Source organism: Palaemon carinicauda, chromosome 38, assembly GCF_036898095.1.
Source record: "Palaemon carinicauda isolate YSFRI2023 chromosome 38, ASM3689809v2, whole genome shotgun sequence".
Lineage (NCBI taxonomy): Eukaryota > Metazoa > Arthropoda > Malacostraca > Decapoda > Palaemonidae > Palaemon > Palaemon carinicauda.
Genome location: NC_090762.1, coordinates 34,681,061 through 34,694,218, shown reverse-complemented (window position 1 = coordinate 34,694,218; position 13,158 = coordinate 34,681,061). Strand labels below are relative to the sequence as shown.

Genomic DNA, 13,158 nt, shown 5'->3' with positions numbered 1-13,158 from the left:
CGCAGCCCTCCTCCGCAGAAGACTCTCCTTGTCCAACATCATCTGGACGTCGAACTTTGCCTAACGATGCTTCCACTAGTCCATGAACTTTGGTTCTGGACTTTCCTTCCTGAAGATCGCGCATGATCCCCTTCGGAGGATGTTCGTCCTTTCAAAGGACGCATCTGCTCGCCAGCTCAACATCCTGCTACGCGCCAATCTTCAACTCACCGACCACCTGCTCGTCCGTCTCCTGTCCTGTCTCCTGGTCCCCAACTTCCTACCGCCCGTCACTCTCCATCTTGCCGTCTACCTTTGCAACCTCACTCGTGCCAATCGCCTGCTCCTCATTTGCCTGCGCGCCTTTTACCTACGCACCATTCACCTGCTCACGGTTCTCCGGCACGTCAAGAGGTTCCTGACCAACGCGCGCCTTCCGACCATCACTGACTAACACGTTGCTCGCCAGCGTGCCAAGCTCCTTCCAAGCATAGTTTTCCCAAACAACGCGTTGCTTCGGATCACCATTCGCCTGGGTACGCGACTTCTGCCCCTCGGCAAACCTGAAGGAAATCCCCTGAGGTTCCTGCCGTTGGTGCTCGCCAACTCTCTCCATGGCAATAGTCACCTAATCAACAGACAGAATATTCCCATCCTCAATCGTTGCCTGTGTGTCAACGATCTCCGATGTGTCATCCTACTCCAACGTGCCAACATTCGCCAGCTCGCCAACGCGCGCCTACTCCCCTGAGCTCTCCCCATCAACAGTTACATGTTAGACAGCGCTCGCCGATGCATAGGCACTTGCCAATGCATGGGAATGCTCCCCAACCTCGGCAGGCACAGGCAAAAGTTAATATCCATCATCCTCCTGTGACTTCTAGGAAGTCGGGCCATCAAATGCAGGATCAGGTAGGTGTCCACAAGGACAAGGAATAGGAATGGAAAAGTAGGCGTTCACCCTCCAGACTATTGGTCCTCTCACCTAGGAAGGGCAGAGTCTTTTCCCATAGGTCTCCATCGCCCCATTTCCCTCCCCGCAAACGCATTACAGCGTGACCGCCAAGGAAAGAAGGAAAGGGCGCTTCCGGGGAATTCAAGATCCCGAAGATTCTGGCGCCAAAGGTGGACCCACGGGATCAGATAGCTCCAGAGAAGATTCCTCAAAGGCCTTCCCTTCGAGGGATCTTTCCGACAGCACCAGTGTCAGCAAGCAGCCCTAGTTCGGCGTCAGGGCATAGTGCCAGCTTTCTGGCCTGCCTTCTCAGCTTACTCTTTGAAGGCCTCTGATAGCCTTGAACACCCTTCGGCACTAGCGGAGTTCCCGAAAAAGAACCTCGGCTGCCTCTTCCCTAAATAGGAAAAGAGGAATCTCAGATACCATCTCGTCCTCTAGGGTGAAACTGACCCCTCCAAGCCTTCCTGGTGGTACTCCTCCCAGTCTCTGTGATTCTTTCAGGGTATCGCATCCCATTCATGTCATCTCTCCCTCCCCTGATCAAGGATCCAGTGTCGCTAGACTCCTTTGCGATGGGATCAGCAAAGGGGCTTGCAATCCAAGCAGAAGTCCAGACAATGTTGGAGAAGAACGCTCTCTAAGAGGTCCTTGACGACTCCCCAGACTTCTTTAGTAGACTCTTTCTTGTGAAAAAGTCGTCTGGAGGCTGGAAACCAGTCATCAACCTCTGCTCTGAACAGGTTTGTTAAACAAACTCCGTTCAGCATGGAAACGGGAGACGTGGTCAGACAAGCGGTAAGACCACAGAACTTCATATGCTCATTGGACCTAAAGGATGCGTACTTCCAGATCCCAATCCATCCATCTTCAAGGAAGTACCTAAGATACAGCCTAGACAACAGGAAATAGCAGTTTTGGGTACTGTGCTTCGGTCTTTCCTCAGCACCCCAAGTCTTCACCAAACTGTTTGCCCTAGTGTCATCTTGGACACACAGGATCGGCATCCGTCTCCTCTGATATCTGGATGACTGACTGATCCTAGCAGACTCAGTGGCAACCCTTCTTCAGCAACGAGATAAACTTCTGAGGCTTTGCCAAGATCTGGGGAAAATGGTAAACCTCGAGAAGTCGTCGCTACTTCCCACTCAATATGGTCATAGACACCAATCTCGACAAAGCTTCCCATCAGATGACAGGATAATGAGGATGAGAAAGGTCGCAAGACCCTTTCTCAGATGAGAAGAACTCCCGGCCCAGAAGTGGCTATGTCTCCTTAGACACCTATCATCCTTGACCCGTCTAGATCCTAACAGCCGCCTCAGGATTCGATCCCTCCAGTGGCGGCTCAAGTCCAGGCGAAATCAAGCCTTCAATCCCCTGGACATTCTGATCCCCATGGGACCAGTAGAACAGACGGACCTCGAGTGGCAGACGAGAATCTGTGGTGGGGCATAGATCTTCTCGTACGCCCCTGGTACTTGATGCTGTTCTTTGACCCTTCAAAAGAAGAGTGGGGGTCCCACGTGCTGCACCACACGACCTCAGGCCTTTGGTCAGAGTCAGAAAAATACCTCCGCATAAATCTCTTAGAGATGAAGGCTGTCTTTTTGGCCCATCGACAGTTCCATCACTTCATGGCAGGTCACTCAGTGGTGGTGATGAGCGACACCACCACGGTAGTGGCTTACATTAACAAACAAGGAGGTACTTTTTCACAGCCCCTATCCCTTCTAGCAGTAGAGATTCTGAGGTGGGCCAAGATCCATTCGATACCACTATCAGCACGCTTCTTCTTCTTCTTCTGCATCTTTTCGCCAACAATCTGAACAGAGCATCTCTAATAGTGAGAACCGATTGGTCTTTGGATCATCTAGTAGCCAACAAAGTCCTGACTTTGTGGGGTTCTCTAACGGTGTATCTCTTCGCAACGACCCTGAACTTCAGGCTCCCGCTGTACTGCTCCCCACTCCTAGACCCCAAGGCTCCCTAGCAAAATGAATTCCAACAATGGCGGGACAACATCGACGTTTACGCCTTTCCCCCGTTCCGTCTGATGAGGAGGGTACTCAACAAGGCTAGAACATCAATCAACCTCTCAATGACCCTCATAGCTCCACTATGGCATTATGCAGAATGGTTCCCGGACCTTCTGCAGCTCCTGACGGAGCCTCGAAGAGAGCTCCCTCCACGACACGATCTACACAGACAACCACACATCAACATCTACCACAAAGCCGTAGCTTTGCTACAACTTGACGCCTGGGGACTAACCAGCATCTCCTCACTCAGAGAGGATTTTCGTAACAAGCTGCGAACAGGATGTCTGGATACCTGCGGAAATCATTAGCAGCAGTCTACCAGGCAAAGAGAAATGTCTTCTGTGGTTGGTGTCGTGGAAGTGGTATCTCTCCACTCTATGCCCCTATTCCAGGGATAGCGGAGTTCTTCGTGTATTTGTGAGAAGAGATGCGCCTTTCAGTTTCGGCGGTAAAAGGTTATTGCTCAGCCTTAAGTCTCGCCCTCATTCTGAATGGAATGGACATTTCCTCATTGCTAGAATTTTTCTAACTCATACGGAGTTATAAACTTACCTGTCCTCAGTCGGAAGTGAGACCTCCCAATGGAACGTGGTTTGAGTTCTCCGGTCTCTAAAGAGCGTCCCTGTGAACTATTATGCCAGACAACAGATCGCCACCTGACTTGGAATACGGTGTTCCTGCTCGCTTTAGCTTCGCTCAACTGAGTCAACGAACTACTAGTCTCTCATATGATGTCGCCCATTCAAGGGGATGGGGAGAGGTAACGTTCAACTTTGTCCCTGAGTTTGTTGCTAAGACTCAGAATCCAGGGGTGACCGATCCTAGATTCAACTCCTTCTGGATTACGAGTCTCTGCTCTGTAACAACAACCCAGACCATCTCTTACTCTGTCCAGTGAGGAGTTTGAGGTTTTACCTCAAAAGAACAGCAGCAGCCCGCCCCCGAGTGCCTGCACTGTTCGTCAGCACAGGGAGGAACAAGAGGAGGATTACCAAGAAAACCATCTCTGCTTGGATTCGCAGGGTCATAGACCATGCTCTGAATACAGATCCTCCTTTGTCACATCATTCCGGAGCCCATGATGTCGGGCGTAGCTACGTCCCTGGCCATCAAAAGAAACTATTCTGTGACGCAGGTTTTACAGGCTAGGGTGTGGAAAAGCCAAACATCTTTCACAGCCCACAGGAGGCTTGATAAGTTTCTTATTGGCCCTGTGATGGCTGCACAACAGCTGGTCTAATACCTCAAGCTCCTTATTGGACAAATAGCAGAAGGTTGAGGGCACTGTTGCCTGGTTTTAGTGTGCATGAATGAAAAGGTATAACATTTTTTTTTTTATCCTCCCCTCTTGGGGAAAGCCGTAGCCTGGGTTCTCTGCACAAGCTGACCTCGAACCACTGCAGGTAAACCATGCTCTCTTGTGTACCTAGTATTGTGTCAATACTGTTGAGTCCCCATACCCTGGCGAGGTGGTATTGGGAAAGTCTTCGTTACAACAGTTTTTCCTACAAAGACTGAATAACTTTTACCTTGACAGCCACACAGCTTATTTCAACACACAGCTTGCATAGGCCGCAGAACTTATGTAGCAAAGTTTAGTGAGGTGTTAAGGACTCCTTATATTTGGTACCAACCTACTCAAGATAAGGAGCCCCGGGTAAAACCAAAAGCCAGATCGGCAGGGAAGTCCACCCTCCTAATGGGTGTCACCCCTAATAAATAGCATAGATTTGTAATCTAGTTATGGAAAAAATGACATTTGAAGATAATTTGTATTTTTCCTAACGATACAAACCTTTAGCTATTTATACAAACTTACCCACCAACCATATTCCCCTTGAAGTCCTACCTCCAAGCTAAGTTAGCTCAATCACAGGTGTGTAAGTGAGAGGTGTGGCGAGCTAACCCCCACTAACTAGTGGGATGGGTAATTAACCCTTGCTAAATTTTAATGGCTCGTTCTTTCAGCTTCGCCGAAAGTAATACCTCTAATAAATAGCTAAAGGCTTGTATTGTTAGGAAAAATACAAATTATCTCCGAATTTGTCATCTTTCACTTGCATACTTTTACAATTTTGAATTATTTTTAAGAGTACAGTATACTTTCCTCATCTTTTTCTTTTATTTTAATATGTCGGCCTAGATTATTTACCAATATTATCATTATGTGGTTTAATGAAAATACTAGAGATACTTTGTATGTTGGGGAGGCTTTCTTTAGTTATAATATTTTACAAATGCTTATTGCAGTTAATAAAATTTTATCCTTTTTGGTGCAATAGCAAACGCAGGCTAATAATCAAGTGGACTTTGACCCTGTGACTATGGCTATTAACGAAAGAATCCAGAACAGGAGTAGAATTCTGATTGGAGCTTTGGATGTGAGTATTGCATATATTTCTTTTCTTATAAAGATAATAGAATTCAGTGATTAAACTTCTTATTTGTGATACAAAATATCCAATTTCAAAGAAAGAACAGGGCAGGTATGTTTCATAGTACAGAATAATATACTGTAGTACTTGGGTGTAATCTACTTTGCTCTCCTATTTCCTTTTCATTTCATCTCTACAGCATGAAACCAGGAGAAAACACACATGGGATAGAAACTGGGATAGAGGAAACTGTCTTCTCTCTGGCTTAGATGTGAGTACTGGTTGTAATGTATTACTATATTTTAAAAGAATTTTAATCTTGATACTTGTACCATTTTGTAACTTAATATGTTAGTTTACTGTAGAGATGCTCAGGATATGCCCTTAATTCGTTCAATCTTTTTCCCAATTTCAATATTGGTCTCATATTTACTCACTTTGGACTCGGTTTAAGCAGAATATAAGGGAAGAAGGGCTTTAAAATATTTGAAATCGTAAATTGTTCCGACACCAAATACAAACCCTTCATGATTTATGGGGATTATACTTTCGGTGAATCTGGAAGACGACCCATAAGATTTTTAGTGAGGTATAACCACCCGCCCACTAATTAGTGGAGGTAGGGGGTGGTAGCCTGCTACCCCGCTCACTCACAGGGGCCTGCAAATTGGAACCCTCCCTCAAAGTTTTAGGCCAAGGGGCCCCAGAAGACAGGGCCTCATCAGCCCCAATCTGCTTCTCCCAGTCAGAGGTGACTATGATTGAGGAGATGGCAAATGACCTAGCAAACGTCTACTCTTGGCTAGATTGGTGGGCCTCCACCCTCGTAAGTGTTCAATCCTCCTACGACCTTTCAGTTCTGGGGAATCAGGCTCTCCTGAAGGAGCTAATCATCTCGGGGGTAGGGCAATAAAGTTCTTGTCTTACCAGTCTCTGGACCAATCAGCCAACTGGGTACTCAGGAGGAGAGACACTGTCCTGAGCAGGCTGTCGAGGAGGATACCGGACAGGAAAGCGAGGGCCCTGAGAAGCCTGCCCCTATGGGAAGACGTCCTCTTTCCCCTGAAGGAGGCAGAAGAGATTATGGAAAAGGTCTTGAAGAGGAAGGAGGTGAGTGTTCCTAGACCTCAAGCACCGAGGAGGCCCATCCACAGGAGGCCTGCGTCCAATGGTCCTGCTACTCCTCGAGCCTTGTCTAGCCTGCACAGGAGAGACTCCCCAGCTGCTCCTTGGTCACAGCCTTCTCAGCCCTCCCGTAGGGGAGCAGCATCAGCCCCAGCCTCCTTTAGAACTTCCTTCTCGGCCTCCAGGAGGGGGCGTACAGGTCGTTCCTCCAGAAGAAGATAGGGAGAGAGGCCCCTACTCCTGCCCAAGCCTCAGGGGGGGGTATGCCTCAGACTTTTTTGGCAAGCATGGAAAAACCACGGAGCAGACCCGTGGACAGTAACAGTGTTGAAGGAGGGGTACAGGCTACTGTTTCTGGCAGAACCTCTGCCCCTGATCACGGCCATTCGGGCGGAGTGGTTGGCTCCCAAGGACCCCTTGAAGAGAACAGCCTTACAAGAGGAAGTTTCCACAATGTTGGCGAAGGGAGCAATGGAAACGGTACGGGACCCGGGCCCGGGCTTCTACAGTTGGCTCTTCCTGGTGGAGAAAGCAACGGGAGGTTGGAGACCGGTCATAGACCTCTCGGCTCTCAACAAGATTGTGTGCAAAACCGACTTCAAGATGGACACCTCGAAGTCGGTCCTAGAGTCCTTGAGGGAAGGGGATTTCATGATGTCCATAGACCTCAAGGACGCTTATTTTCAAATCCCAGTCCACCCCTCCAGCAGGAAGTACCTTCGGGTGAAGTGGGGTGCCCAGACCTTGCAGTTCAGGTCCCTCTGCTTTGGACTATCCACAGCGCCTCAGGTCTTCACGAGGATCTTCGCAACAGTCTCAGTGTGGGCTCACGAACGGGGCATCCGCCTGATTCATTACCTAGACGACTGGTTGCTCCTTTCATCCTCAGAGGAAGTTTTGAGGGATCAAGGCTTGAAGCTTCTGCAGTTCTGCAAGATTCTAGGCATCACCATCAACCTGGAGAAGTCTCATCTGTCAACCTCCACCAGGATGACTTACCTAGGGATGGTCCTGGATTCCCGTTTAGTGAGAGCCTTTCCGTTGAAAGAGAGGCTGACCAACTTGGACAAAATCCTCCACCCCTTCTTCGAGGGACCACCCAGGAGAGCAAAGGACTGGCAGAGGTTAATAGGTCACCTCGTGTCATTGGAGAAACTGGTTCCCCAGGGGAGACTCAAGCTCAGGAACGTCCAATGGAACCTGAAGGGACTCTGGAACCAGACGGACTCCCCCCCCTCCCAGGTGGTTCCAGTTCTCCTGGAAACGGAAGAAGTCCTAGTGTGGTGGCAAGACCAGACAAACACCCTCAAGGGGATGCCCTTAGCAGCCGAGCCCCCCGAGATGCTTCTCTTCACAGACGCTTCCAAGGAGGGATGGAGTGCCCATCTCCTCGGAAGGTCAGCAAGAGGCAGTTGGACGGAGGAAGAAAAGGCACAACACATAAACATCCTAGAGATGAGGGCGGTTCGAAAGGCGTGCCTACAGTTAGTCAACCTTCTACGGGGAAACACCGTGGCGTTGATGTGCGACAACGCCACAGTAGTAGCATACATAAAGAAGCAGGGAGGACTGAGGTCGAGGGAGCTGTGCGATCTCACGTTGGAACTTCTGGATTGGGCCACGACAGAACAGATCACGATCGCAGCGATGTTCATTCCAGGGAAAAGAAACATCCTGGCCGACGGCATCAGCAGGATGGGTCAAGCGGTCGGAACCGAGTGGACCCTGCACTCAGAGGTAGCCAAACTCATCATCCAGAAATGGTGTTCGCCAGTGATGGATCTCTTCGCAACAAGACTGAACGCACAACTCCCCGTATTCTGTTCTCCTGTCCCAGACCCAAAAGCGGCGTTGGAGGACGCCTTCCAACACCGGTGGGACAATCTGGACGTATACGCCTTTCCCCCTTTCTCGTTGCTAAGACAGGTACTCAACAGGGTGAGGACGGCCCACAACCTAAAGATGACTTTGGTAGCCCCCTGGTGGCCGTAGAGAGAGTTGTTCGACGACCTAAAAGAACTAGCATGTCTTCCCCCGTGGCCTCTTCCAGACAGACCAGACCTGCTGCGGCAACCCTACTTCCAAAGGTTCCACTACAATCCTCGATCCCTCCGCCTTCACGCGTGGAGGTTATCGAGCGTCTCCTGAGGAAGGAAGGCTATTCAGCTAGAACGGCCGAAAGGATGTCGGGATATCTGAGGCGTTCATCGGCAGCGGTGTACCAGGCTAAGTGGACCACCTTTACGAAGTGGTGCTACTCCAGAAACATCAAGCCGTTGAGGGCCTCTATTCCGGACATTGCGGACTTCCTGGTACATCTCAGGGATGTAGTCGGTATGTCGATCCCGGCCATCAAAGGAGTCCGTGCAGCTTTAGGACAAGTCTTCCTACTGAAGGGCATCGATCTGGGTTCCTCGAGACATCTCAATGCTCATCAAGAGCTTCGAACAAGCATGTCCCCATCAAGCCGTCAGGGTGCCGCAGTGGGATGTGGCGAGGGTCCTGAAGATGTTAAGTGAACCCCCGTTCGAACCCCTGAAAGACATAGTGGACAGGGACCTCACCCTCAAGACTGTCTTCCTGTTGGCACTGGCATCAGCTAAGAGAGTGGGTGAGATTCACGGGCTGTCTTACGAGGTCTCACACGGGAAGGGTTGGCGTGAGATTTCCTTCAAGTTCGTCCTGACTTTTGTGGCTAAGACCCAGAATCCAGCAGTTTGGGATCCCAAGTTTGAGGGCTTCTCAATATCAGCAATTCCTCGTTCGGGCAATCCGGAGGACTTGAGGTTGTGTCCTGTCAGAGCCATAAAGAAATACCTGGAGAGGACTTCTAATATCCGTCCTGGTATCAAGAGCCTTTTTGTCTCCACAGGTACAGTGAAAAAGCCAGTTTCGAAGAACACTATCTCCTGGCTAAGACAGGCGATTATCAGGGCCTATAGCAGTGCGGGCGTTCCCCTGCCGGGAAAACCCAGGCCCCATGACATTAGGGGTCTAAGTACCCCCTTAGCTTTCGAAAGGAACATGGCAGTGGCGCAGATCCTAAGAGCAGGCACCTGGTCTAACCAGTCTACCTTCACAATGCACTACCTGAAGGAATGCTCAAGAAAGTCCCTAGATGGGTTCTCTATAGGAACAGTCATCTCCGCGCTCCAAGCGATTTAACGGTGTAGCCCCAGGTACAATCGTGGGTAGTAAGACCAAGAGATACAGGTTCGTTTCCTTAAAAACACCCTTGTTCTTCCTTCCCTCTCTTTCCCTTGGAGATGGACTCAGGTAGAGCCTGCACAAGACCTCAAGTCACAACATCATCAAAGGACACGTCTCCGAGGAATTCTTGCACAGGTGAGTTACTTAGACACTAACATGAGCTCTGTGTAGTTTTCTCCTACGTTTCGTTTTCTGCCCGTCACTGAACCTAGCCCCCATCTAGGTTCCATTGCATCCTGCTTAGCTAGATCTAGGGGTCAAGAAGGACACTCCCACCTCCTAAAGTGTAAGTCTCCTAAGAAAGTAGTTCGGGGTAAGTTTCCGTGTTGGAACAAATCACAAATTTTAAGTAATTTGTATTTTTCCTAACATTCTTACCTCGAACTACTTTCGGGTAATGGCCCGCCCTTCCGTCCCCGAGTGTCTTCCTGACCCTTTAAGTAATTAAACAACCAAGAACTTACTGAGGGTCGAGACCCAAGCTAGCATGCTCCCTGACCCGGGACTAGCCTCAGGGCATGTATCCTTCCGCTTGAGGTTAGCCTTCACAGAAAACGGAAGTAGGGTAAACTACACAAAACTCTGGTCGGATGAGAGGAGATTTCCAGGTACTCCTAAGAAAGTAGTTTGAGGTAAGTATGTTAGGAAAAATACAAATTACTTAAAATTTTTTTGATTACTCTGTGATGCAGGTACTACAGGCAGGGGTGTATTAGTGTCAAACGACCTTCACTACCCACTACCTGCAAGACATGACCCACAGGAACATGAAGATGTTCTCCATTGGCCCTGTGGTGGCTGCACAACAAATGATTTAAAATACCTTGGGCTCCTTGATGGACAAGTAGCAGATGATTAAGGGCAAAGGTTACCTGGGATTGGTCTGGAATGAATGTTTAAGAATGACTGACTGACTTTCTTTCATCCTCCCCTCCCCTAGGGACCAGCACCCATGGTTCTTTGCAAGCTGGCCACACCTATCAGCAGGTTAAACCATTTCCCTTGTGTAACTTGTGTAACTTAGTATAAAAATAATGCTTGTTACATTCCCATACCCCTAGCGAGGTGTGATTGGGTAACATCTATGGTTAATTCTAAGATTCCTATGTATCTTGAGAACTCTTATGTAGACCAGTCACATTGCTAGTATCACAAACACACAGATTGTGTAAGTCGCTGACTGCATTGCACAGAATTTAGCGAGGTGTAAGGGTTTCTATCTTTTATGTGAGGAGCATGTACGGAGAAAACCCTATATTAAATATCAAAGCCAATTGGTTTGGACTTCCATCTTCCTAAGGAGTTGGTCATCTTTAAATACAAACCCTTCACTATTTACATGTTGGAACAAATGACCAATTTGAAAGTAATTTGTCTTTTTCCTAATGATACAAACCTGTTGCTATTTAGAGTATACAGGTTGGCGTGCCATCACCTGTCCCCCAAGAAGTCCTACCGTCAATCAAAAATGGTAACACAAAACTAGTGTGAGAGTGAGTGGGGTAGCGGGATACCCCCCCCCCCCCTCACTAACTAGCGGGTGGGTGGTTATAACTCACTAAAAGTCTAATGGCTCATCTTCCAGCTTTGCTGAAGTCTAATCCCTATAAATAACTATAGGTTTGTGTATGTAGGAATAATAAAAACTACTTTCAAATTTGTTATTTCTCTTTCCAAAACTCATACTCTAAATGAATATTAGTTTAAGTTCTGAATTAGCTAGAATTGCTATTTGGAATATTTTGAAAATTTAATTGTAAGTTATACTAAAAATCTGGGAGGTTACTATGCATGCTTCCGTTTAATAGGAACAAAATAAAATAGGTGTTGTTTAGTCAGTGCACCACAGTAATATACTCATGATAAGTATGAGACGGTATAGTGTAAATTTTGAAATGATACTGTAAGTTCTTTGATATTTTTTGATAGTCTGCAAGGTTTCTTCTTTAGCTTATGAGGGGTAATCAAAATATAAGAAGTTTTCAAAACTTGAATTGCTGGTATAGTGCACAAATCTTGGCTCTGTAAAAATTCAAATAGTATTTTTATATTAAATGTCATTCAGTTCTTTGAGATATGCACTTAAACTATACAGTACTGAATTTTTACATTGCAGGGTAAAAGTACGAAACCACGTACGGAGATTGTCGCCAAGCGTGGCAAGCAGCGAGAGGGGCAAAAGAAGAAAAAGCTCTCTGCTCTTAAAAAGGCTATCAAAAGGGCAAGGCAGCAGGAGGTTGAGAACTTATTATATGTTCTTCAAGGTTTGTATCGTTCCTAACAACATAAGTTATTAACAATTATTAATTGTTATTCTTCACTGTATATGCCAAATGCAGTACAGTTGACTGTAATGTGTAATTTTGCTACACAAGTAATATGCATTGTATGTTTAAGCTAAAGGGATTTTGACGAAGGAAAAATCTATTTCTGGGGAGAGACCTGTGACGCCCGGTGAAAAGGGTCCTTCTTTACACTTTTCTAATATAAATCTTCCAAATATACTAGAGAAAGATAAAAGCATGGAATGCAGAGGTTACAACCCTCGCGCGATCACCTTGTGGGTGTCGTGTATTTAACAAGAGCGTGTGAAAACCACTATTCACAGGCTGTCTTCCATTTAGATAATTGGCTATCCCGGCTTAGTCATCAAGTGAATACACTACAGTATGTTTATGAAAATAATAGGACAAGGAAAGTCCTAATCTCAGGATACCTCTTGCCTTGTTGATTCATTTCTGGAAGTGTACAGTACACTACAGTATTGGTTAATGTAAAGGTTTCAAGAAAATTATAAGATATTTATGAAGACAAAGGTGTTGATGTGAGGAGACATACAGATTGTGCCTATATTTCAGGTTTCTTCTCACATCATCAGCTTTGGGTCAAATCCTGTTCTTGGTTGGTTCCTTAATCATTTTATTCTGATTTTAATTGAAAGGAAGGAAGGTCTTGCTTAGCAGTGTTAGCATTGATAGCTTTTATCAAACAGTCAGACGAGTCATTCCCTAGTTTGTTTTCAGTGAGTATTCCTTAATAGTATTTGCAATGTCACATTTATTTGTATCATATACTGCATAAGGTACTAGGGATTCCTTATCATCAATGCATTTTGGTTCTAAGGCAATATAATGTATATTGTGTTGAGTTTACTATTACTGATTAGATTGTCATTTTTATGAATGAATTATTATACCATTTGTAAAAAGGAATTACAGTACTACATCTTGATCATATCATTACAAAGTTGTTTTTATAACTGTTTACTGTAATCTTTTATATTCAGGATCATTTAGCCCCCTGGGAAGAACTAAATTATGCCCTCCAGCTAACTATCAAGGGAAATTATTATTATAGAGTAACAAATTTTTTTCTAGATATTTAAAAAATGTAGAATATTTTCAAGGCAAACTTTAGAAAGTTATTAGTTCAAGTGTTTGGATTTAATACAGGCCTAATTCTTGAATTATTT

The 13,158-nt window shown here is 46.5% G+C and overlaps 1 protein-coding gene across 1 annotated transcript in view; it reads left to right on the top strand.

Moving 5' to 3' along the window:
* Positions 1–13,158, top strand: part of Sbp2 (SECIS-binding protein 2) — a 60,370-nt gene that overhangs the window by 26,116 nt on the left and 21,096 nt on the right. Inside the window, exons 3-5 of the mRNA XM_068362055.1 lie at positions 5,259–5,357; positions 5,551–5,622; positions 11,803–11,950. Coding sequence (XP_068218156.1) covers positions 5,259–5,357; positions 5,551–5,622; positions 11,803–11,950 — 319 coding nt within the window. The remainder of the gene's footprint in view (positions 1–5,258; positions 5,358–5,550; positions 5,623–11,802; positions 11,951–13,158) is intronic.